General features: G+C 37.1%; 1 protein-coding gene across 2 annotated transcripts in view; it reads left to right on the forward strand.

Annotated features, from left to right (window-relative positions):
* Window positions 1-26,541, forward strand: part of LOC115226965 (tetraspanin-33-like) — a 194,048-nt gene that overhangs the window by 159,293 nt on the left and 8,214 nt on the right. For both annotated transcript variants that reach the window (XM_036500532.1, XM_036500533.1), the window contains exons 4-6: window positions 4,723-4,911; window positions 6,935-7,123; window positions 15,914-16,048. In XM_036500532.1, the coding sequence (XP_036356425.1) occupies window positions 4,723-4,911; window positions 6,935-7,123; window positions 15,914-16,048 (513 nt within the window). The remainder of the gene's footprint in view (window positions 1-4,722; window positions 4,912-6,934; window positions 7,124-15,913; window positions 16,049-26,541) is intronic.

Genomic DNA, 26,541 nt, shown 5'->3' on the forward strand with positions numbered 1-26,541 from the left:
GGTTATTGTCTGTGCAACTTCTTTTTAAGCTTATCTTCTGTGCTCTCTACCAACAATATTACATACATCAAGTGTTTATTTTCAATTTAAAGAGAATGTTTCTATCTTTACTAACAGTTAAAGGTCCTTCACTTAAATTTAATAAAGCAATTGAAAAGTTTTATTGCCAGTATTACAATTGGTATTGGTCACAATACTGAACAGGTTACCAGGACAACACAACTTTACTATAATCTCAAGTGGGTTATTAAAGCAACCTGTAGTCTTTGGGAATCTAATCAATATCTTGTGATAATATATGCATTACATTTGTTTTCTCATTTCATTCATTATTGAAATGATATTTCTCATGACTGAAAACAGACACGTACATCCACCTACTTACACACAGATATGCACACACACTTGTACACACACACCACAACACATCACATGAACACAGCACACACATGCATACACATATGCACATTTACAAACACACACACACACACTCACATAGAGGCATGTATGCATGATGACAATAATGACATATATATCATCATCATCATCATCATCATCATCATCATCATCATCATCGTTCAACGTCCGCTTTCCATGCTAACATGGATTGGACAATTTGACTGAGCACTGGCGAACCAGATGGCTGCACCAGGCTTCAATCTTGATCTGGCAGAGTTTCTACAGCTGGATGCCCTTCCTAAATATATATATATATATATATATATATATATATATATAAAACATTATAAGTCCTGGGGTCGATTTACTCGACTAAAAGGCGGTGCTCCAGCATGGCCGCAGTCAAATGACTGAAACAAGTAAAAGAGTAAAAGAGTAAAAAAGAAGTGAGATACAATAGGAGTGAGTTCAGTTGATGGTGCACCAACGCACGGTTGCAACGCCAGATGGTTGTACCTCCAACCGTGCTGTTTACTGCTGTGATTTTTGCTACTAAGGTATCGGTTAAACTTTTGATTAATCTACTACAAGATTATTCATCTTTCTATTTCACATAAATTATATATATATATATATATATATATATATATTATATATATATATATACACACACATATATATATATAGCAAATAAGTGTGCTGGAAGATGCGACACATAACCAAAGGTTTGAGTTCAGAAAGTTCCACACTCCACTTCTACACCCACCATAATTAGACAAAAATCATCAAACCACCAGATAGGCTAGCATGTAGAATAAGAGCCATGTTATAGTAATAATAAACACAGAAAATATTGAATTTTTAACATTTAATAAAACATACATGTGTTTCGGTAAATTAACTGTCGTTGCTATGCAAGCCAATTAGCAAAATAGTATAACACAATCAAAACACCTCTTCAGTATTCACAGCAAAAAATACAAAGCTTAGAGGGACGTTTGCCCTAAAATATTCCAGTTGTGCAAATCACACTCAGCATCATTGATATGACAGAATAGGGGTTGACAGAGTTTGAATTTGTAGGATGGCATTAATAGGGGCGAGACAAAAAGTCAATCTGAAGAAAGCAGTGGTAGCCACACTTTCTTTATACGTATTCAGGCAGACACACACACACACACACACACCACACACACACACACACACACACACGCACACGCACGCATGCACACACACACACACATACACACACACGCACATACACACTCACACATACACACACACACATACACACACACACAGAGGCACATACGTAATTTGCAACTCCACACATATATACATAGTAGAGGAGAGAGGAAAATAAAATAATCTTGATGCAACCACAACAACAATAACAATAATAAATCAATTACAGCAACTACAGTATGAAGTGTCAGTAGCTTATATAAGAAAGTGGGTTGGCGTTAGGAAGGGCATCCAGCCGTAGAAACTCTGCCAGATCAGACTGGAGCCTGGAGCAGCCCCTGGCTTCCCAGACCCCGGTCGAACCATCCAACCCGTGCTAGCGCGGAAAACGGAGGTTAAACGATGATGATGATGATGAACTGAGACAATAGGTTAATGCCCCTGGCAGGTTTGTGGTAACAATTTAAAAATTTTTCCTCTTAGGCAGACTTTACCTGAGATATTAAAGTCCATAAATATTTTTGTAATCCCCAGCAGTTGCAGGGATGTACACTGCATGCCCCTGCAAACATCCACTCACATACATCTACCTATGTGCATATATGTGCATGCATGTGAGCATGCACGCACAGACACACACATGCATACACATACCAAGAGGATGGTTTTCCATACATAATGGTGTACTGGGTCCTTTTTTTTTATTTACGCAGTTCCAAGTAAAAGCACCCACCACACTCTGCAGAGTGGTTCGAGATAGGAAAGGTATCCAGCCATAGAAACTATGACAAATCAGACTGGAGTTTGGTGCAGCTCTGGTCAAACCGTCCACCCCATGCCAGCATGGACAATAGACATTAAATGATGATGATGAATGAAAAGGGCTTTGACTGTTCCATCTAGAATACCATAGTTCAACAGCTAGAGACTTCAGATTCACTCCTCACCAACAGAAGTTGAATAGTAAGCACATAAAGGGATTCAAGGAACAGCAGAATATTGTTGCTACTAAAACAAGACTTCAGAACCATTCATGCAAGCTCTGGATATAGTGTCATATTGGGGCAGCCTCACTCAGTTCTGCTGAATCCTAACTAGAAAGAAGTGCATTAAAAACATTAAAAATTCATGTGCACACAACACTTTTGAGGGTGTTATATCTAACCATAGAACTGTTTCATACAAAAGCCACATAAGTTACTGGAAGGACATAGTACGAGTTAGAAATCCTATGAAACCAATCAACTGAGCAAAAGCAACCGATCTATGTAATGAGTTTACTGTTGCAGTACACAAGTTTGTTCCTCTCTGTAACAGGCTTAAGGACAAGAATTGTAATTAAGAACACAAATTTTTATATGATAACCTAACCTCTGCCAGTAGAGACATAACACTGGAATTGCTTCCAAAGAAACAAAGAAAGACAACTAACCTTTGCTTCCAATGAGAAAGTAACAGAAACCAGAAAGGATTTGAAGAAAACAACCCACAAATACTAATCTATGTTCCCCAAGAGTAATGAAAGGAATCTCAGTTCAGCTAAAATTTCACTTGATCAAGCATACAAAGAGGCACTAGAAATACACATTAAATCCAAACCTAAAGAATGCAACAACCTCTACAAAGGGCAGCTTTGAGGAAACTTAGTAACAAGAGATCTGCAGAGATTCTGTATATTTTGAGGGAAAGCACTGACTAGTCCCTAAATGCTTGGTTTCAGCACTTTAAATTGTTACTTGGTAACACGGGGTTATATAACACCAAATTTGATGACAATCCTTTCTTCAACCACAAAGCAGGAGATAGCATGCCAATCCAGATTGGCCCATTTACCACTGAAGGTGCCCTTAAAGTAAACAAGTCAATGGCTTTTTTTAAAGTCTTCAGTTAATCTACTTTCAAAAGATGATGATCTTTACTTGCCTCAGAATTACAAAGAAATACGCTCTCACTTTTAGCCTAAAAATTCTGTAACTTTTTGCTATGTAATACCCCTCACAGTGATCCAATTCTAAGATGGAGCCAAAACAGCTTCTGCAAATGTAGACCAACACATTTACGGCTCCTCGCTTATATAAGAATTGTGTGTGTGTGTGTGTGCATGTGCAAGAGAGAGAGAGAGAGAGTCGTGGTTGATGCCAGTGTCACAAAACTGACACCTGTGCTAGTGGTATGTAAAAAGCACCCTTCAAACGTTGGGCCTCATGGAAGCAGTAACAAGTGACCGAGACCTTTGGCAATTTGGCTTACTTGAAAAGACCTGTCAAGCCAAGTGAGATCATAGTTGTGGCTGGTGTCGATGTTATGTAACTGGCACCATTGCTGGTGACACATGAAAAACACCCAATACACTCTTGGAATGGTTGGCTTTAGGAAGGGCATCAGATAGGAACCTGGTGCAGTTTCCCAGCTTACAAGTTTTCAGTTAAACCATCCAACCCATGCCAGCATGGAAAATGGACGTTAAAGGGTGATTATGATAATGATGAAATATATATATATATATATATATATCGTTATACTAATACATCTGTTTGTTTTGTACACCACCTGTCTTCATCTTTTGTTTTTTTCGTAAACTCTCTCTATATATATGTATATATATATCCACATATACACACACAAATGCACATATGCACTTACACATACACACACACATGTGCATATGCCCTCATACATGCACATACATATGTGTATGTATGCATAAGTTTGTGAGGTGCTTGACGTTCTGTAATGTAAATGGCCTAACTATTTGCAACACTAACATCAAAAATAAAAATTCTGCCACCCATCTAATTCCCTACCATAACCTTTTCACCTCAAGACTGTTTGTCCATGTATGGAAGCTGCTTTGTATCTCCTTGAGATATCTGTTATTAGCATCAGGTTATCAGTGTAGGAAGTAATCAAGCACTATCTGAATACCAAGTGAAATTTCTGACCCTCACCACAGGAATACAAACATACACACATACAGACTGACAGACAGACAGACACCCCCCACACACACACACACAACACCTCCATACACACACGCAAGAAATCATGCAATGTTCTTCCTTATTTGTATCTGCTTTACATTAAAATTTTCCAATTGTACAAACAGTATATAAATTGCTTATTTTCTTTTCTTTTCAGGTTGTAGCAGTAATAGCAATTGTGATTAGTTATTATATTCTCTTAGGAACTAAAAAAGTTGTGACTGAAGCTATAGAATTTATTTTGGACCCTGCCATTGTCCTTTTTATAGTAGCATCAATAACATTTCTTATGGCTGTATTTGGATGCATTGGAACCATTAAAGGGAATAGGTATTTACTAAGAGTGGTAAGTAATTTCACATTATTCTTTTGCTTTAAGGTAGATCTATAATCTGGTTTAGATTGATTGTTGTAATCATTTCTCTTCATTTCAGTTTATATTTTATTAAATGCAATTTACAGCATTAATCTCATCAGATGCTCATCTCTCAGAAACAAACCCAAGAGTCACACCAGAGATCATTGCAAGGAAATACTTGCTCCTGTCCTCCAGTAAATATTTTTTTAAAGTACAGTGGAAGACATATACTATGTATCTTCTGATCTCAAGATGAGATGGAGTTATTTTCAGTTAAGAACCACACAGCTAAGAGTGGGTTGTTCTGTGCTGTATTTTTTCTTTACTTGTTAAATCTAGAGGAAAGAGTTGTATTTAAAGTCTTTGCATGTGTTTATATTTTTATATTGTTGAGTAGTACATTACTAAACATGATGTATTAGGTCAGAATATTACTGAGTTTCATGTCAATGATTGCACTTGGCAATATTAATGATTCCTCGGACATGCTGGTTGGAAGTGAAGAATATCTAGAAATTTTTTAGGTAGTATCATTAATATCTTAACTGCTTATTTTTTATCTATTTTTTCTGGTGTTGTCTAAGAATGAAGAAAAGCATTTGTAGCTCCAAGACTAGTGGGAAGCAAGAAGTTATTATTAGAAAAAACTTTCCCAAATATTTACAAAAGAGTGGATTCATCATCATCATCATCATCATCATCATCGTCGTTTAATGTCCGCTTTCCATGCTAGCATGGGTTGGACGGTTTGACTGTGGGCTGGCAAACCAGATGGCTGCACCAGGCTCTAGTCTTGATCTGGCAGAGTTTCTACAGCTGGATGCCCTTCCTAACGCCAACCACTCCGAGAGTGTAGTGGGTGCTTTTACGTGCCACCGGCATGGGGCCAGTCAGGTGGTACTGGCAACGACCTCGCTCGAACTTTTTTTACACATGCCACCAGCACAGGTGCCAATAAGGCAATGCTAGTAACGATCTCCTTCAAATGGTGCCTCCTACATGCCACCAGCATGGAAGCCAGTTAGCTGCTCTGGCAACAATCACGCTCAGATGATGGTCTTAGCACCCTACTAGCACGGGGCACAAGTGCCAGTAAGGCGAAGCTGGCAATGATCACACTCAAATGGTGCCTTTTATGTGCCACTGGCACGGAAGCTGGTTAGCTGCTCTGTCAATGATCACGCTCGTATGGTGCTCGTGCCCATCATTGAATTTCACTTTGATTTTGATTTCGATTTCACTTGCCTCAGCAGGTCTTCGTAAGCAGAGTTTAGTGTCCAAAGAAGGAGAAGGTATGCACAAGTGGGCTGGTTACGCCCCTGGCACAGGCTACATGGTTATGGTCTCATTTGGCTTGCCAGGTCTTCCAAGCAAGCTTTTGAAGATATTCAAGAGCAGATTACCCATAGCAAGAACAATGCCTCTGACCTACTTCCACACAGTTTCCATCTCCCAAATGTCACTCACAAAGTATTGGTCAGCCTGAAGCTATGAGAAGACATTTGGCTAAGGTCCCACTCAAAGCTACATACTTCAGAACTGGACTTCTGAACTGGCCCACACATCTATACTTGTGTTTTCTGTTGGTGATGTTTCACATGAAATACACTATTTTATCTATTTAACGGTTACACTTAAGCTCTTCATAAATACTCTGTCTTAATTCTTTAGTCTAAACATTAGAATTCTAGAAAAATCCAAGGATAATAATACCTGTGATACTTGAATTATATTTTGGTGGGTAAAACAGTACAATTAAAATAGCAGCAACCATTTATAGTATTCAATATGAAATGGGAAATGTTAGGTTTTTTTGTAATAAAATAAGTAATACTGTCACCCAGCAGGTAATAATTTTGTCAGTGAACCTATTCCTTTATTTTCTTGTCCTAAACTGGTGTTTATAATATCTAATAAAATTTTATATCATTATGTTTTAATTTGTATGTTATGTTTTAATCTGTGTTAATTCACTATAATTTCTCTTGTTTTCTTTTTTGTCTTTTTGCAGTTTTACATTATGCTTGGCTTTATGATAATCATAGAGTTAATTTTTGGAGTACTTATTTGGTTGTTATTCTCTGCTCCTGTGTCCACAGAGAAGTTTATGGATGTTCCCCGACAGCGTCTCACACTAGCTTTGCATAAATACAAAGATGATAGAAAATTAAAGGCTTGGATTGATAGTATACAAACTGAGGTATGTTTCTTTGAAGCTCTGTCAATGAATGTTATTTTAATTCAAAACACTGTAAAGTGAGGGATGTTAGCTGCAGGAACCATGCCAAAGAAGACACTGGAGAATGATGCAGCCCTCGGACCCATTAGACCCAGTCAAACTGTCCAACCCTTGCCAGTATTGAACATGTATGTTAAATGATAATGATGATGCTGATGCTGATTGTTGTTGTTGTTGTTAAGCAACAAGACGGGTAAGGGTGATTAGGTGATGGTCTAGGGCTTAGGGGCAGGAGACCTCAGACCTTGGAAAAAAAAATTTTGGTCGTCTTGTTGTAGTCGAGGGCTCTTTGTTGATGCCCGACACCACTGGGAGGTGGCCTTCGAAGTCGCTGGAAATGGAGATCTCCAGGTCCAAATTCTTGAACGGCTGCTGATGGTGATGGTGGTGGCGGTGGTGATCTACAGTATGCTTAAAAGTTAATTCCACATTGGATTCAGGCAAAAAATTATTTGGTTATAAAATTTAACTCTTGCACAAAGTGGTTCCTTAAGGACTTTTTACATGGTTACAAGCAGATCAGGGTAAATTTTCTCTATAAATACATTATGAAAACTATCGATCAAAATTAGATAGAAAGAAAATAAATTATTAATAAATCTCTGAACGAGATATAAACAGTAACTGCTCGACAACGTAAGGTGTACTAGCCATCTGAATGTGGCTAGCCACTGGGGGTGGGGTGTTACTGATGCTTTTAGCCCCAGGCGATCAACGTCACCAGATGGACTTTAGACACTATCTCAGTGCCCTTGTGTTATTTGCAAAGGGAGGTCATCCTCCCTTGAAGACCTAAGTACTACATACGGACTATAGTTTCAAGGTAATTGCCTCTCGTCAACGCATGGTAAGCACCGGTCTTCGATGAAGGAGTCCCCTTGCAAATAATATATAATGTTTTTCACAGCAACCACTGTCACTAATTTAGAAAAACTGTCTGAAAGCAATAATAAATCTCTGAACGAGATATAAACAGTAACCGCTCGACAACGTAAGGTGTACTAGCCATCTGAATAAATTATTATTATAGCAATATTTAATATTATGCACATATTTAAGATGGCAAGCTGGCAGAATTGTTATCACATTGGGCAAAATGCTTTGTAGCATTTTGTCTGTCTTAACATTCTGAGTTCAAATTCTGCCGAGGTTGACTTTACCTTTTATCTTTTCACAGTTGATAAAATAAGTACCAGTTGGACACTGGGCTTGATGTAATTGACTTAACCTCCCCCCACCAAAAAATTGCTGGCCTTGTGCCAAAGTTTGAAATCAATATTATATTCATATTAATGGAAATACTTTAAAAGCTGAAAATATTCAACCAATGCCACACTTTGATAATTATTCTTTTAACCTTGTGAGACAGTGTCAACAGAAATCATCTTGATGTTCATAAACAAAAGCATGATAGACTAAGAAATCATGCATCAAAGACTGAGAGAGGATGCATCATGGAATTACAGATTTTAGATCATTAACAGAAACATCATGGACAGACAGATCAATGATCATTAACCAATAATAAGTCATAGTCTGATAGATCATAGCTAGTAGACTGACAGTTCATTGATCATTGACTGGTAGATAATAGATCATGAACTAACTGCTCACAGATAGTTAACAGACAAATCATATATCACAGACTGATCCTCACAGACTGAGAAATCCTGAATAATACTCTGAAAGTTCATGGGCTGGCATACTATAGATCATTAACTGGCGAGTCATAGGTCGATGATAAATCATAGAACATAAATTAATAGATAAAAAATTGTAGACTGACAAATCTTTAAGTGACAAATATTAGATCATAGAGTCACAGATCATAGCTCATAAACTAACAGCTCATTGAATGGCAGATCATTGATCATATACTGACATAACACTGATTATAAACTAATACATCATATGTCAAAGATTGACAGACCATAGACTAATAGATCATAGATAAATATGTTGTAGACTATTGACTGACATATGATAGGCTAAGAAATCATAGATCATGGACTGATATGTTTATAGATAAAAAAAAACTAATAGATGATAAAACATAACTTGACAAATCGTAGATCATAAACTGACAGATCATATATCATAGATGCAGAGAACATAGATCATAGCCTGAAAGATCAAGGAGTGAAAATATTAGATCATAAAGTGACTCATTATAAATCGTAGATCATAGTTTTACAGATTGTAGATCACATATAGGCTGACATCATGGACTGACCAATTATTGATCATAGATAATAGCCACATAATTTACTAGAAGGTCACAGGTTATAGATCATTAAACAGACATCTCATAGATTATAGACTGACAAATAAAAGAGTATAAACCTACAAAAGATAGTTTTATGCACCAAAGATAATATGCTGATGGATTATAGATTATAAACTGACTGATTATAGATCTTAAACTGATAGAACATAGATCAAAAACTAGTGGATCATAAATCATACTCTGACAGAACATAGATCATAGATCATAGACAAGGAGACTAAGGAGTGGTAATATTACATCATACATGCAAAGGCTGACAGAACATACCATTTAGATTAACAAATCAGACATCACATGCTACAAGTCATAGATCATAAGCTGATAGACTAATAGATCATAAACTGATGACAGATCACAGACTGACTGACCATAAAATTATCACTGGCGAACATCTTAGTCATAGACTGGTAGATTATAGACTGACAGATCACAGACTGATAAATGTCATTTTATTGAATGATAGACTATAGATCCTAAACTGACAGATCATAGATTTACAAATAAAAAATAACTTAGTAGAGCTAATCTAATATTTGATTTGGATTTTTTCCCATATGCAACAATTCAAATCAATAAATATAATAGTTAGAGAGAAAACATATGAAGGATGGGGTCAAACATGGGCTTGATCTTGATGATTAAAACAAACTAAAGAATTAAAAGAGCATATGACAGCTGATTATTATTCTGTAGACAAGTGATTGAAGCAGAGTGTTATCTCATATCTGCTTAACATTACTATGAGGGTACATGGCCTAGTGGTTAGAGTGTTGCACTCATGATTGTGAGATCATGGTTTCAATTCTTGGACTGGATGATGCAATGTGTTTTTGAGAAAAACACTTCATTTCATGTTGCTCTGTTATCACTTTGATGCTGATATGTGATACACTGTGCAGCTGTTCAGGCAGCATCGATTTGATGGAAAAAGTGAGCTAATGTACAGCACAAACATTTGATCACTATAAACAAATCATTTGTGCAGGGTGAAACCAAACAGGGATCCATTTATTTTCAGACACATTATCATAAAATGATTTCTCTCATAGTAAAATCATAGGAAATAATTGCTTTATATATCAAAGATTAGCTTCATATTCAGTAATGTTAAATGATGGTAGTCTCTTGTTGTCTGAGAAACATGCTTCTGCATTTTCTTGAGTGATTGAGATATGGATTTTAGGAGGAAAGAGAGAAATAAATGCTACAAACATATTTTGTAGAGTTTTGTATATTTTTGCATCAGAAAATTTTTGATTTGCTGTGAGTAGTTTAGGCTAAGACAACCTTGCATGTAAACATTTTTTTTGGAAACATTGATTTTAAGAAGTTTTAAGCTTAACCTGTTTAGAATCAATTGACATTTCTATATGGAATTGAATTTCTTCTGAATGGATGGTAGGCAATGACCTGACCTTTTAGAATGTTATTAGCTACTGTCATTTTAATATTTATTCAGTCAAGATGCCAAAATCTATTCTGTTTCATGTTTATAATTTTTGACTGAATTTAATATGATGGAAGTCTAATCAACAGTAACAATATTTAACTATCTTTTAAAATGTTACATTCGCATGTATATGCAATATAGATGTGTATGCAATATAAAGTCAAAAAGTTTACCTTGCAATCATAAGGTTCTAGGTTCAACCCTACTGTGTGTCATCTTGGAGCAAGTGTCTTTTACTATAACCTTGTGTCAACTCAAGCCTTGAGAGTGAAGGGTAGAGGGAAACTGTGTGAAAGTTCATTGAATATATTGTATCTGTAATTCAAAGTTTCAGTGTTGTCACTTACTGTCAAGTTGATTCTACTCATCTGAGAATTGTGTTAAAAGTACATGTGCCTATGGAATAGTCAACCACTTATGCACTTAATTTGATGAGCAGAAAATTCAATTGATCAAACAGCTGAATGCCCATCGTTGAAACCAACAGGGATCCACTTATTCTCAGACACATTATCATAAAATGATTTCTCTCATGATAAAATAATAAGAAATAATTGCCTTATATTTCACAGTTTAGCTTCAAATTCAGTAATGTTAAATGATAGTAGTCACTTGTATTTGGAGAAAGATGGTTCTGTAGTTTCTTGCTGAACAATTTGTGTTATACATTATCTCACTCCTTCCATCAAACTGACATTGCCTAAACAGGTGTATAGTGTATCGCATCTCAAGTATTGAAGTGATCTCAGAGATGAAGTGCTTTGCTCAAAAACACAATGCATCATCCAGTCCAGGAATTGAAACCATGATCTCCCAATCACGAGTGCAACACCCTAATCACTAGGCCATGCATCCTCATAGTAATGTTAAGTAGATATGAGATAACATTCTCCTTCAGTGAAACACCAATATATCACAGGTAATCATCATCATCATCATCTTTGTTTAACGTCTGCTTTCGGTGCTAGCATGGGTCAGATGATTTAACTGAGGGCTGGCGAACCAGATGGCTGCACCAGGCTTCAATCTTGATCTGGCAGAGTTTCTACAGCTGGATGCCCTTCCTAATGCCATCCACTCTGAGAGAGTAGTGGGTGCTTTTACGTGCCACCAGCAAGAGGGCCAGTCAGGTGGTACTGGCAATGACCTCACGCAAATCTTTTTACACATGCCACCGGCACAGGTGCCAGTAAGGCAATGCTGATAATGATCACGCTCGAATGGTGCTCTTAGCACCCTACTAGCATGGGGCTCAAGTGCCAGTAAGTTGACGCTGGTAGCGATCACACTTGAATGGTGCCTTTTATGTGCCACTGGCACGGAAGCCGGTTAGCCGCTCTGTCAACGATCACACTCGTATAGTGCTCTTTGCACCCCACTAGCACGGATGACAGTCATCAAATTTGATTTTCATTTCACTTGCCTCAACAGGTCTTCGCAAGAAATATTAAGTGGTGAGCTTCGCAAGAAATATTAAGGTGGTGAGCTGGCAGAATTGTTAACTTGTAGCATTTCATCCATCTTTACATTCTAAGTTCAAATTTCACTGAGGCCCACTTTGCTTTTCATCCATTTGGGGTTGATAAAATGAGTACCAGTTGAGTACTGTGATCGATGTTATAGACTTAACCCTTCCCCCTAAAATTGCTGGTATTGTGCCAAAATTTGAAACCAATATTTCTAGAAATATTGGTATCTATGGCACACTGTAAGGAAACATTGAGCTATGTTGGTCAGTTATAAATTCAAGAAAATGTATATTGTAGATATAAATTCATTGGCCTCAAATAAATTAATAGACACAAACACCTGCTTGATCTAAGCATATTTATAAAACTTAGACAAAGGAGAAAGATATGTACTCAGCTCTGTTTTTGGAGCCTCTGAGATTAGTAGAAGGAAAGCAGGAATTCATCCTGTCACATGGCTCAAATGCTTACAGCAGGGTGGACTCTACTGAAATCACCCACAACCCAGACAATGGTGTGAAACTGGGCAATGAATTAAATCTATTAAATCTATAGGTGCAGGAGTGGCTGTGTGGTAAGTAGCTTGCTTACCAACCACACAGTTCCGGGTTCAGTCCCACTGCGTGGCACCTTGGACAAGAGTCTTCTACTATAGCCTCGGGCTGACGAAAGCCTTGTGAGTGGATTTGGTAGACGGAAACTGAAAAAAGCCCATCGTATATATGTATATATATATGTGTGTATGTGTTTGTGTGTCTGTGTTTGTCTCCCCAACATCGCTTGACAACCGATGCTGGTGTGTTTACATCCCCATTACTTAGCAGTTCAGCAAAAGAGACTAGGCTTACAAAGAATAAGTCCTGGGGTCGATTTGCTCGACTAAAAGGCAGCGCTCCAGCATGGCCGCAGTCAAAAGACTGAAACAAGTAAAAGAGAAAAGAGAGAGGCAAAAAAAAAATCTCTGATGAGCTTCTGCAAATTTTCCTTTCACCAAGTTTTGCTCACAAAGCAATGAAATTTGGTAGATAGAAACTGTGTGGAAGCTATGGTAGAAGACACTTTAGGTTCACTGTATTGCTGATGTGAGAGAGTGAACCCTAGACGAACATAATTGTGAAGTAAACTTCCTCCCCACACAGCCTTCCTTTTCCCTTTTTGCTACAGCACTTCTAGATTAGTTGACCCATATTTCACTAAATTAACATGTCCCGTTGTCCCAGTTTTATGGTATTCATCCTAGAATTAAACAATAAACTGATGTCTTGAAAGAATATTTTATAATGGTGTTTTGTTCTGTGTTTTTTTTTTAATCTTAATATTAATTTCAAAAATAAATTGTTGTTTTTTTTTTTGTAAATATTTTTCAGTTTGTTTTTATGTTGTTTTTTTTTTTAATTAAAAACTTGTTCATTCAATTATCTTAACCATTAACTTCAGAAATTAGTCATGTGCATTTTATGCTTTTATACATCGTGATTTTAACCATTTAAAATTTAATTAATATTTTGATGAATGATTTAGCAGAACATGCTATTTATAATTCTTATTCTCATACTTAAAAGGTATTCTATGAGTGTGAATGTGCATGTCTGTGCACATACACGTGTGTGTGCACATGTGTGTGTGTGTGTGCACATGTGTGTGTGTGTGTGTGTGTGTGTGTGTGTAAACTGATATCTTACCTGTCCTATTTGTGTATTGGAAAATATGCTCTCCTCACGATACAATTATATCATTAACTGAGTTATTTGGAATGTCTTCCATCAAGCATATGTGTATCCACTTTGTTTAAAACTGAGAATTGTGATTTATATTTACTTTTTTTCTGTAGGTTAGAGCAAATTTTGCCCCTTCACTATTTTTCAACTGTTTATGATATTTGTGCATATTTCAAGTGAAAGCACTTAGCTTACAAAAGCTGTAGTATTTTTGACATTTGTAAATTTCATTCAAATGGCAAGGATTTGGAAATACTTATTTAATTTCTATTCATAACTACTTAAAAGATGTGCTTTATATCCTTGTGTATCTCTTTACAGCCAGATTGACTGAGTCATTGGGTACTAAAATAGCCATATACACAGTACAGTACCAACAACAGAATGGGATTTGTTGACCAGCTAGCAGGCTTGGTCAGCTGTAAATTTCTGTCTAGTATTTTGACTAGTATCTTTGTTTGATACTATGTTTATGACTCACTAATTATTCAGCTACGGATCAACATATACTCATTAACTCATTAACTTGTTTCAGTTATTTGACTGTGGCCATGCTGGAGCACCACCTTTAGTCGAGCAAATCGACCCCAAGACTTATTCTTTGTAAGCCTAGTACTTATTCTATCAGTTTTTTTTTTTGCCGAACACAGACACACAAACACACACACAAACACACACACACAAACACACACACACACACACACACACACACACACACACCACACACACACACACACACACACATATATGATGGGCTTCTTTCAGTTTCTGTCTTCCAAATCCACTCACAAGGCTTTGGTCGGCCTGAGGCTATAGTAGAAGACACTTGCCCAAGGTTCCACGCAGTGGGACTGAACCCGGAACCATGTGGTTGGTAAGCAAGCTACTTACCACACAGCCACTCCTACGCCTATATACAGTACATTGTGATTACAGTAAAGTGACACCTTAACTTATTTATACTTTACTTCATTAATTCTACTTCACTGATGTACAGTGAAGCAAACAGTAAACTAATACTGTATTTTCTAGCAATCAAGTCAACATAGAATACAAGGTAAACATGTAGTGTAAACATTCAAACATTGTCACTGTTTTTCCAAGTCCTGCCGCCTTTCACATGGAAGTTTTCCTCCTCCAAAGTTGTCTTGGCAAATAAGATGACCTACTTTTTTTGACAATAAATTTTGGTCTGGAAAATTCGCTGGGAAATATGATATTGTTCTGTTACAGAACTGTAGAATTAATGCAAAGTAAAGGATCAAATAGATGCTTATATTAGGCATAGGAGTGGCTGTGTGGTAAGTAGCTTGCTTACCAACCACATGGTTTCGGGTTCAGTCCCACTGCGTGGCACCTTGAGCAAATGTCTTCTCCTATAGCCTTGGGCTGACCAAAGCTTTGTGAGTGGATTTGGTAGATGGAAACTGAAAGAAGCCCGTCATATATATGTATATGTGTGTGTGTGTGTGTGTGTGTGTGCGTGTGCCCATATATGTCTGTGAGTCAATGTTTGTCCCTTCCCCCCCAACATCGCTTGACAACCGATGCTGGTGTGTTTACATCACCGTAACTTAGTGGTTCGGCAAAAGAGACCAATAGAATAAGTACTGGGCTTACAAAGAATAAGTCCTGGAGTAAATTTGCTCAACTAAAGGCGGTTCTCCAGCATGGTCACAGTCAAATGACTGAAACAAGTAAAAGAATATTACCTAGTATGATTTTATAACAATATAGCACCTAGTATGATCACAATGATATAGTCTCACTACAATAATGGATTCACTATTGTCTAATATAAGTTTTTATTCTTCTTGTCTTTTCTAGTTTAAATGCTGTGGCATATCTCACAGTGAATATGGTTATAGAGATTGGCAAGCTAATATCTATTTCAACTGCTCTCGATTTAATCCAAGTTCAGAACGATGTGCCGTACCAATGTCTTGTTGTATTTTTAAATATGTAAGTTCAATCATTTTCCATCAATCTCATTTTATTCTATTCCTAGAATATTTCTCTTATTATAAAATTAAAGTCACATGATAATTTATCTTCTGAAAATCCAAACGCAAATAATTCAGATAATATTTTCCATTTGAGAATCAGAACAAGTTCAGCAGGTCTAATGAAATGCCATGGATTTAGAAGAATTAAATGCTACCTATATCAAGGAAAACAAGGAATGGGAAGAAGAATGGTTTCATTCTGATTATGTTTGTTAATACTCTAGTTCTGAGTATTTAATCTGCTCAATATGTCATTAGATGTGAGGGAATGTGACCTAAATATATTATCAATTTTTTTTTTTGTATTCTTCATTCGTTTTTATGTTTATTTGTTTGATCAAGAAGAGAAAGATGTATTCATAGACTTTGAAGACATTTTGAAACTGATAAAATTTATATCATTAATGTTTTACTTGAACTGTTGCAAGTTGGCAGCTATAGAAAAATCATCATCATCTTCATCATCATCATCGTTTAACGTCCGCTTTCCATGCTAGCATGGGTTGGACGATTTGACTGAGGGCCAGCGAACCAGATGGCTGCACCAGGCTTCAATCTTGATCTGGCAGAGTTTCTACAGCTGGATGCCTTTCCTAACGCCAACCACTCCGAGAGTGTAATAGGTGCTTTTACGTGCCACCGGCACAGGGGCCGGTCAGACAGTACTGGCAACGACCTCGCTTGAATCTTTTTACACATGCCACCAGCACAGGTGCCAGTAAGGTGATGCTGGTAACGATTATGCTTGAATGGTGCTTTTTATGTGCCACCAGCACGAAGGCTAGTTTGCTGCTCTGGCAACGATCATACTCAGATGGTGCTCTTAGCACCCTACTAGCACAGGGCTCTAGTGCCAGTAAGGTGATGCTAGTAATGATCACACTCATATGGTGCTCTTTGCACCCTGCTAGCATGGATAAATAAATTAATTAATTAATTAATTAATTAATTAATTAATTAATTAATTAATTAATAAATATAGGCATGCAAGGAGAGATTGCCTGAAAGCCAATGTTCTAAGAAGGCAGGACTGGATGTAATGGGTAATACAAGGCCTGGTGGTGGTGTTTAGACACAATATACATGATGAAAGAAAGAAAAGCAAATGCACTTAGAGTGCTTGAGTTGAAGTGGAATGAGATTAGCCAGTGTTGAAGAACAGAAGCCACTGTAATAACAGTATAGATGGCAAGGAGAGGACACAGCACATCTGTGGGTCAAATAGCTCTTGTCTCAATGTAGTCATTGTGATGCAACTTTTGCTATATTGAAAATATACACTTATCAAGAGAGATCCTCAGTAATCATGAGGCCTAGTATTTACATGGTGTGGAGGCACAGTCTGTTTGGGTAGGAATGGAAGTGTGATCATGATCTGACAGGAATCCACTAAAACATTTGTTTAAATATAAGTTCATTGTAAATTGTTTCTACCTCCTGCACTGGAGAAAAAGCACCATCCGATCGTGGCCATTGCCAGCCTCGCCTGGCACCTGTGTTGGTGGCACGTAAAAAGCACCCACTACACTCACAGAGTGATTGGTGTTAGGAAGGGCATCCAGCTGTAGAAACACTGCCAGATCAGACTGGAGCCTGGTGCAGCCTCCTGGCTTCCCAGACCCTGGTCAAACCGTTCAACCCATGCCAGCATGGAAAACGGACGTTAAATGATGATGATGATGATGATGATGATGATGATGATGATAAGAATTAGTCACATAAATATTGCTCTTCAATATCAAGTATATTTGATACAGGTGATTTCCAAATATTTTCACTCTGCAACCACTTGGTTTCAGTTTAGGCTCACTGCACAACATCTTGGGCAACTGTCTTCTACTATAGCCCTAGGCTATTGTAGATTTCATTGATAAAAACTGTGTGGAATCCCATCATATATATACACTGAACCGCAAAAGAAATGCAAGACATGTGTGACTGTGAAATATGTTTTAATATCATTATATCAGAGATAAATTTTTATAAATCTGATAATGTCAATTTCTTTGATGCACCTTGACCACAGTCTATGGGTCATTGTCATGTGTTCTGGTAGTGGGCAAATCCAGCACCTCGAGATTGTAGGGCATGACATGTTCAATACCATGTATACCCTCCTTGGGTGTTCAAAGCAGCCATACACTGTCGGTACAGGGAGTGCATGAGGCGGTTCACAAAAGCCATTGGCACCTGTGACCACACCCTGAGGAAAGCTGCTTCCAGTTCTATATGAGTTGTTGGCCTTGGGACCACCTGGTTTAGCCGTTTCTGGATTTAATCCAACAAGTGTTCAATTGGGTTCAAATCTAGGCTGAGAGCGGGCCATGGCATGGTTCTGAAGTTGTGCTAACACAGAAAGTCCATGTGGAAGGAAGCATTGTCCTGCTGGAACATGTGGCTATGGTGACATGTGAAAAAGGGCACGATGTGAGGTCTTAGATCTAGTCAATGTAGAGCTGCACTGTGAAGCCATTCCTTCTGCTTGTACCAACATTTTGGAACACATGGGGCCCAGTTCTCTGATTTAGGCCTATAACATCCCAAACCATGATGTTTTGGCCACCCCACGCATCTCTCTCTATGATACATGTGTCTCTGTAGTGTTCACCCCTCCTATGCCACACCCTCACTCTGCTATCCAAGGTGAAAATGCAGTACCGGCTCTCCTCAGAGAAGACTATCAACTTCCATTGTTGATGTCGCCAATGTCAGTGCTGTGTAGCCCACTATAGTCGCACTTGATGGTGGCAGGTGGTGAAGACAGGCCCTCAAGCAGGATGACAGTAATGCAGGTTGTTGGCGGCCAATCAATGTTGTACCATCCAGTCCCAATGGTCTTGAGAGCTGTCATGCTGGCCAGTCTGAAGTGATCATGGAGGTGTTGCAGGTGGATGAAGCGGTCTTTAGTACTACTAATCTTTCTAAATTACTTTACTTAGATGTGAGTGTAGTAAATGTTTTTATGAAGAAGTTTGATGAAATTATAACCAAGTGCTATGATTTGTGAAAATTGAGTCTTGAAAGTTGTGAAATCAATGATGCTGTGTGTAGTTATATTAGTGAAAACCAGCAACTCGAGGTTCTGGATATCAGAGACGATAGTCTTATGCCTATTGCTTCCTACTGTCAAAAACTGGCATCTTTAAATCTTGCCTGGATGAGACTTGAACAACACAGCTTCATGTGTCTTAGCTTATGATTACCTGAAAGTTTACTCAAACTAAATCTCTCTATATATAAACGGCAGTTTGTCTGTGTGTGTTTCTGTGTGTCTGTTAGGTTGTACCCTCACCCTGACCACAGCTTTCAACCGATTCTGATGAAACTTGACACACACATAGCCCAATGTCATAATTCAAAACTAACGCAGCGAAAATTTTGAAAAGTTCCCCCAGTTCTGAAAAAAATCGATAAATTCGACATGGGGTCAAGAATCAGAAACACAAACCACAGACTGTCTAGGGGACGCAACTCGACCTTTTTAACTGAAAGAAAAATTTACCTTCATTTTTTGGCTATTACTCTCTAAAAATGCTTTATAGTTATTTCCCTTACAAACCCGAGCAACGCCGGGCGATACTGCTAGTTCTAAATATTAGTGGGCTCTGAGAAAATTTGACAGATGAATACATTATCCAGTTCAAGAAAACTTCCCAGCCCTTTATTTCAGTCATTCCTCATCTATCAAAGAAAATTCTGTCAATGTAATTATTTGTTTGAAGAATTTGGATCATCTTTCTTTGACAAGATGTAATCATATCTTACAAGTTTTACTTAATTCCTTGAGAAACTTACCTCAGCTGTCTTTAACATTTATGGAATGTTACCTGATGGAATGTTGTAACACTTCAGTAATGCCCTTAGTAAAGTGGTGATAAATAAATGTCCCTTCCCAAAGATTTCTCAGCTTATGACTGCTGTCCATCTAGGGATAAAGAGTCAGAGATAATCTTCTATGAAGTTCTTGTGATTAATCTTCTTTTCTTTTTCTTCTTTCACCACTCATTTCACAGCCTCTCATCATTAACATTTTAATTGGACTGATATAAATAAATGCAAGGAAGGCCATTATTCTCACATGTTTGTTCTTGAATCTCAGCAGTTGAAAGAATTAACTTACAGATCTTTGTTGTACCACTCAGGCTGGGATTTGTACTTTGCTTCACGATAGCACATTGTATTATTATATCCTAATCTCTTTGTATTCCATTTTCTAAATCTCTTAAGACTTACTGTGAAAATTAAATTCATTTGCTGACCAGAAACTATTATCCTTTATGTAAATGTCTAGGTTTTATTTACATTGACAAATTGGTTTCTCATATTAAATGTTTTTAGCATTGAATTTCATCGTCTATTCTATCCTGGTAATTCTATGTAAATTTTTAATATTATCAAGCAGCAAATTAGTTTTGTATATTTTTTAATGTTGCATTGTTTTGTTTGTATCTTTGAACACAAAAAAATTATTTTTTTAATGAAAGTTCTGTAAAATAATTCAATTTAGTAACTAATGATTTAATGAAATGAGATGCAAAGCAATGCTTAGCAACAAGATTTCCCGTACATGTTTCAATTAATGGATGCTAGTTCTTACTCATGCTTCCACTGTGTATGTGGATATGTGCATGTGTGTGTGTGTGTGTGCATGTACATGTACACATGTACACACTTAAACACAAACACACACACACATACACATATATACACACACACAATACATACAAAATCAAATACGCACCATTTCCCAACCACATGGTCTCTGGTCATAGGGAAATATCATTGTCCTTGTAAACAAGTGAAGATTAGTGACAGGAAGAGCACCTTGGTGTAGAAAATCTATCTTAATAAATTCTATTTGACCCATGCAACCATGGAAAAGTGAATGTTAAAACAATAATGATATATACATACACACATATGCACACACACATATATACATACAGACAGACAGACACACACATAGATACATACATACATACATGCATACATACATGATGGCCATCTACTCATGACCATGGAAGACCATTGCTGATCTTTAGGAACATTGTGCGCTCTAGGACTAACTTATATTTTGCATTTGTGGCTCAGTTGGTGGCTTATGAACCCTGCTCTTGACAAGCATACATTGTAAACCAAACTTTCCCCATTCACTATGCTAGCAGTGCACTTTCGAGCAGCACGCTTAAATTCTTCATGAAGAATATGTGCTCTTTCAAAGGTGTCAGCCCCCTCTTTAACCTGCTCCCTCCATCTGTAGTGATGACAGGCACTGCTCTCCCAGTCTGTCTACTGCATATCACAGGCCTTTAATGAGGACTTGACACAGTCTTTAAATCACAGACTTGGTTTCTGCTGGGGTCCCTTTCCGCTAAGAAGTTCTCCATATAGCATTTGTTTAGGGATCCTGATATCCCTCATTCTAATAAGGTGTCCAGTCTAACATAACCGGTGCTTGTGCACCATTGCCTCAATACTCAAGATATCAGCTTTCCTCAAGACCTGTGTGTCTGGAGTTTTTATGGTCCAGCCAACATTCAGAATGTGTCTGAGACATCTCTGATGGAAGCATTCAAGGACCTTTACATGACGTTTGTAAAGGGTCCATGTCTCACATGAGTAAAGGAGCAATGTCAGTATACATGCACAGTACACAGCAATTTTTGTTTGCCTTGTGATGCCATGCTGGGGCCAGATATGAGACTCAAGAGACTGGAAGGAACCAGTTGCTCTCTACAGCCTGAAAGAGATTTCATCATCCAGGCAGCAAGAACGGCTGAGTGTGCTGCCCAGGTAGACAAACTTGTCTACCACTTTCAGAATTGTTCCTTCATCCAAGATAGCTGGTTCCACATATGGATTTCTTAGTGCAAGCTGGAACATTACAACAGTCTTGTCCAGGTTAATGCTGAGTCCAAATGCCTTGTAAGAAGCAGAAATACGATTCATAAGTATTTGCATGTCATCCACTGTATGAGTGGCTAAGTCACTCATAAAGGAGGTCATGAATAAGAGACTTCAAAACTTTTGAATTGGCAGAAAATTGGCACAGATTAAAGAGGCGGCCAGTAGATTGATACCTGACATATATTCCCAGAGAGCTAACCTCAGCAAAGGCATGAGTAAAAGTAGCAGCAAAGTACAAAGAAAAGTGAGTTGGGGCAAAAATGTCACCCTGCTTAACACCATTCTCTACAGGAATGGGTCCTTCCATGCCACCACCAACATTGACCCAAGCCTCCATTCCATCATGAAATGATTTAATTATAGATACAAAGTGATCCACACGTTCAAGTTTGCCAAGTATTTTCCACAGCAAGGCCCTATTCACAGTATCAAAGGCCTAGATTAAATCAATGAATATCTAGACAGATCCATATTCTGCTCATAACACTTCTACATCTGTCTTGCTGTGAAAAATGATATCCATTGTCCCTCTACCAGATCAGAAGCCACATTGAGATTCAGATAGGACATCATTTACGAGACATCCATTCAGGCGGGTAAGAAGAATATTTGCCAGAACCTTGCCCGCAGCTGATAGTAGAGCAATACCTCTGTAGTTGCCACACATTATTTTGGTTCCATTTCCTTTATAGAGAGGAAGAATAATTGCATCCTTCCAATCCTTAGGCATTGCACCATCCCTCCAGACTACACTAATAAGTTCATGAAGGGACTGTATGATGTAATCACCACCGAATTGCAAGACTTCAGAACAAATTCCAGCCCTACCAAGATTTAATTTATTTATTATTGTCATTACCTCATCTATTAAGGAGCCAGTGATAGATCTTTGTTGCATAGTATCAATCACTGTTTCATCCACAACTGACTCGTAGTTTAAGGGTTCAGAGAAGTGTTCAATCCAGCAATCTGTGATTTCTGTTGATTTAGTAAAAAGAGTAAAAGACTCCTTGGAAAGCAAAGGAGCTGATGCAGAGCTCTTAGGCCCATGAACTAGCTTCATAAGATGGTAAAGCTTCTTGCTGTCATTTGCATCAGCAGCAGCCCGAACATCATGAGCAAGATCCTCCCACTAAGTGTTCTGCATCTTCCTGAGTGATTGCTGCAGTAGTGATTTTACACTGCTACAGTGGGCAAGTGCTAGATTTTGCTGAACAGCTGAACGTCTTCTCTGCAGCAATACATTGTAGGCATGGTACTTTATAATCAATAGTTGCTAAACTTCAGCATTGTTTTAATCAAATCAATCTCTGTGTCTGGCAGTAGCATATCCCAGTGTTTCAGCAGCACATTAAAGAACCTGGTCTCGAAAATCTTCCCATACTGTAGTATTTTCAATGCTAGACAAGCAAGTCTGGAGCTCTTTCCTCAACACAGCATCATATATCTTCTGGACATTCAGACGCCGAGGAATGCCAACTGGTCCTCTTCTCTCTTTCACTCTAATCATCAGCCAGAACTTTGCTTGCACCACACTGTGGTCTGTCCAGCATTCTGATCTAGGAAAGGACTTGACATTACAAATGTCATAGATGTCATGCTTGTGGATGACGACATAATCCAGCAAGTGCCAAACTTTAGACCTTGGATGCATCCACATTGTTGTGTGATCAACTTCGTGCATAAAATGAGTGCTTATAGAATATAATAGAATATACATGCATAAAATCACGGAAGATGAGACACAACTCATCAATACAAGCATATAAGAAAAATATAAGAAAAATGTGAGATGGACATACTCAAAGTCCTCATCGACCAAATATCACCATCACACCTTTATATAATTACAATTTCTAAAACAAATAATTTTTTACTAAATTTTATCAAAGAGCACCCTGTCTTGTGGAGCCTCTTCCCCACCACCAGAAATTTTTCAAGGAATGATGGAGTTACTTGGACCTTATTTAGGAAATGCAACTATATAGATCAATCATAGCAATCAAATTTTATTTCTTTCATAATGATTTTCAGATGTTTCATCTTTCAGGAAAATTAATTTTCTACATATATTTAGTCATTTATGAACGAAAGTTTCTAAAGTAATTTTGCAGATAAAACCATCTAGTGACTTATTATCCATTCACTGGATAATCGCTTCATTGATTTTTTTGTTTTGCCAACATGTTTTAATAATGCTAAATATGCAGATCTATTTACATATTGTCAACATGATTGATTTTTCTGTTTAACAGAGTTGTTCTTTATTTAATTACTAGATAATTACTTGATTGATTTTTTGGGAGGTTTTGTTTACATATTTCCAAAATATCATAAGTACAAATCTGATTACATGCTGTCAACATGGTTGCTATTTAGTTGTAGCTAGAAGGTATATGTTTACATATTTATTTTAAAGTAATAGCCAATAATGATCCAGCTATATTTTGAAATAGGAAATATATCACTATTCAATGAACAATTACCCTTAACTTACACACAGACACACATCTGGTATCTAGTCTCCTCTTCTGCCTCATCCCTGTCATTGCCATCACCATCGTCACCATCGCTGCCATCGCCGTTGTTGTTGTCATCATTGTCATCATCATCACCATCATCATCATCAGTGCCATTAGAAATTCACACCACATATCCAAAATAGACTGTCAACACATGGACCTATAGATAGTCATATGATCTGCTAGACATAGCAGCCACAGTTCACTCAAATAACATGACATCATTTTTTTAAAAAAGCAGCGGCACATTAAATGATGTAGGGATAGCTATAGCCAGAAAACCATTTGATCATAAGTTTGCTTGAATATTATTATGAGAGACTATTGCCATATGTACGGACAAATGTCTGTTGATCATGAAATAAACATTGTTTTGCTAGTAGTGGTCTGACAAGGTATATTTTGTTCATAATGCTAATTTCCTGATTCTGCATTGCATTTAACTGAGAAGAGACATTTATGTAAAAGTTATGGTGAAAGCTGCAAATCTTCAGCTGGACTTCAAAGTCATCTTTGCTTTGCAGCTCATTAACAGACAATAGTCATAGTCATTATTGACTGTTTTCTATCTTCTACATGTGTCCACATGTGTTTATGTGTGTTCATATGTATGTGTTTATATGTGTGTGTGAGATTACTTAAGTTGTGATTCTACTTCTATCAGTTTTGGTAAATTGACTGATAATAAAAACTAAAATACTAAAATTCAATAAAAAAGGAATTAATGTAAAAAAATTAATTAAAAAAAAAATCTAACTTATGTATTTTAACATTTTTGCATTGGTTGGTACCAATGTCTTTAAAAAAGAGTTCTTAGAAAAAGAATACTTTATTAATCTGAAGACTACCACTTGTGATAATAGAATTATAGATAATTGACATTAATCAAGAGTCAAATTGAAAATAGTATGAAAAGAAGAAATACAATAAACGAATCGCAGTTTCAATTCTTGACATCCATAATTGAGCATATAACTTGAAATCTGATAAGATTAAAGGAATCTCATAGAATAATTAAAGACTGAAAAGAGTTTCTGATCTTTCATTTCCATAATCACCTGTAATATTTTGTCTGTATTATATTGGTTTAAACAAAGCTAAAATTTTATTTAAGCCATTTAGTTTCAAATCTTTTTTGTCTTTGTCTTTGCTTTATTTTTCTCTCTATTCTTTATTTATTTCTGTATTGTATGAGTAGCTGTTACATTTGAGCTTCCAGTTTAAATCCTTCTGTGTCTGTATCGTTTGTGTTATAGATAATTTTATGTGAGTAAAAGGTATTTGCTGATTAATTAATGGTTATTTTCATGTGTTGCTGTCAGTCATGAAAGGGATAGATATGGACTCTGAGATAGATTACATAATTTGTGGTACTCAGTTTGGCATCTCACATTTCTGAGTTCAGACATTGGAATGGTTTTTCAGTCTTTCATGTCATCTTTATCTTTTAATTGTTTCAGTCATTATAATGTGGCCATACTGGAGCACCATCTTGAAGAAGTTTAGTCAAGAAGTTAGACCACAAAAACTAATTCTTTTAAAGCTTGGTACTTATTTTATCAGTCTCTTTTGCCGACCTGCTAAGTTACAAAGACGTAAACACATAAATACCAGCTGTCAAGCAGTGATGGGAGTGGGGCCATACATGAATGCAAAGAGACATACACACACATGTGCATGCACAAACATACCTTTCATTTACACACATATATTCACACTACAAATGCCATTTATCGGCTTTTACACTCCTTCCTTCGTTATTCATCTATCACCCCTTCTTTTCTCATTCATACGATGCTCTTTTTGCCATTTATCTCCTCTAACTTCACCTCTCACTCCAGCTCTATTTTATATATTATGCATTTTGGCAATCTGATCAGTAATGGCCCTAACATATGTCACATTACCTATTTTGTTATATCATGCTTTGTATTAAAAAATAAGCGATAAATGTGGTCCAGCTGATGTTTTGGTTAATCTGTGATTTTCGCCATTTTCTAATTATTTGCATTGGTTCCTG

This window comes from Octopus sinensis, linkage group LG2 (genome assembly GCF_006345805.1).
Source record: "Octopus sinensis linkage group LG2, ASM634580v1, whole genome shotgun sequence".
NCBI lineage: Eukaryota > Metazoa > Mollusca > Cephalopoda > Octopoda > Octopodidae > Octopus > Octopus sinensis.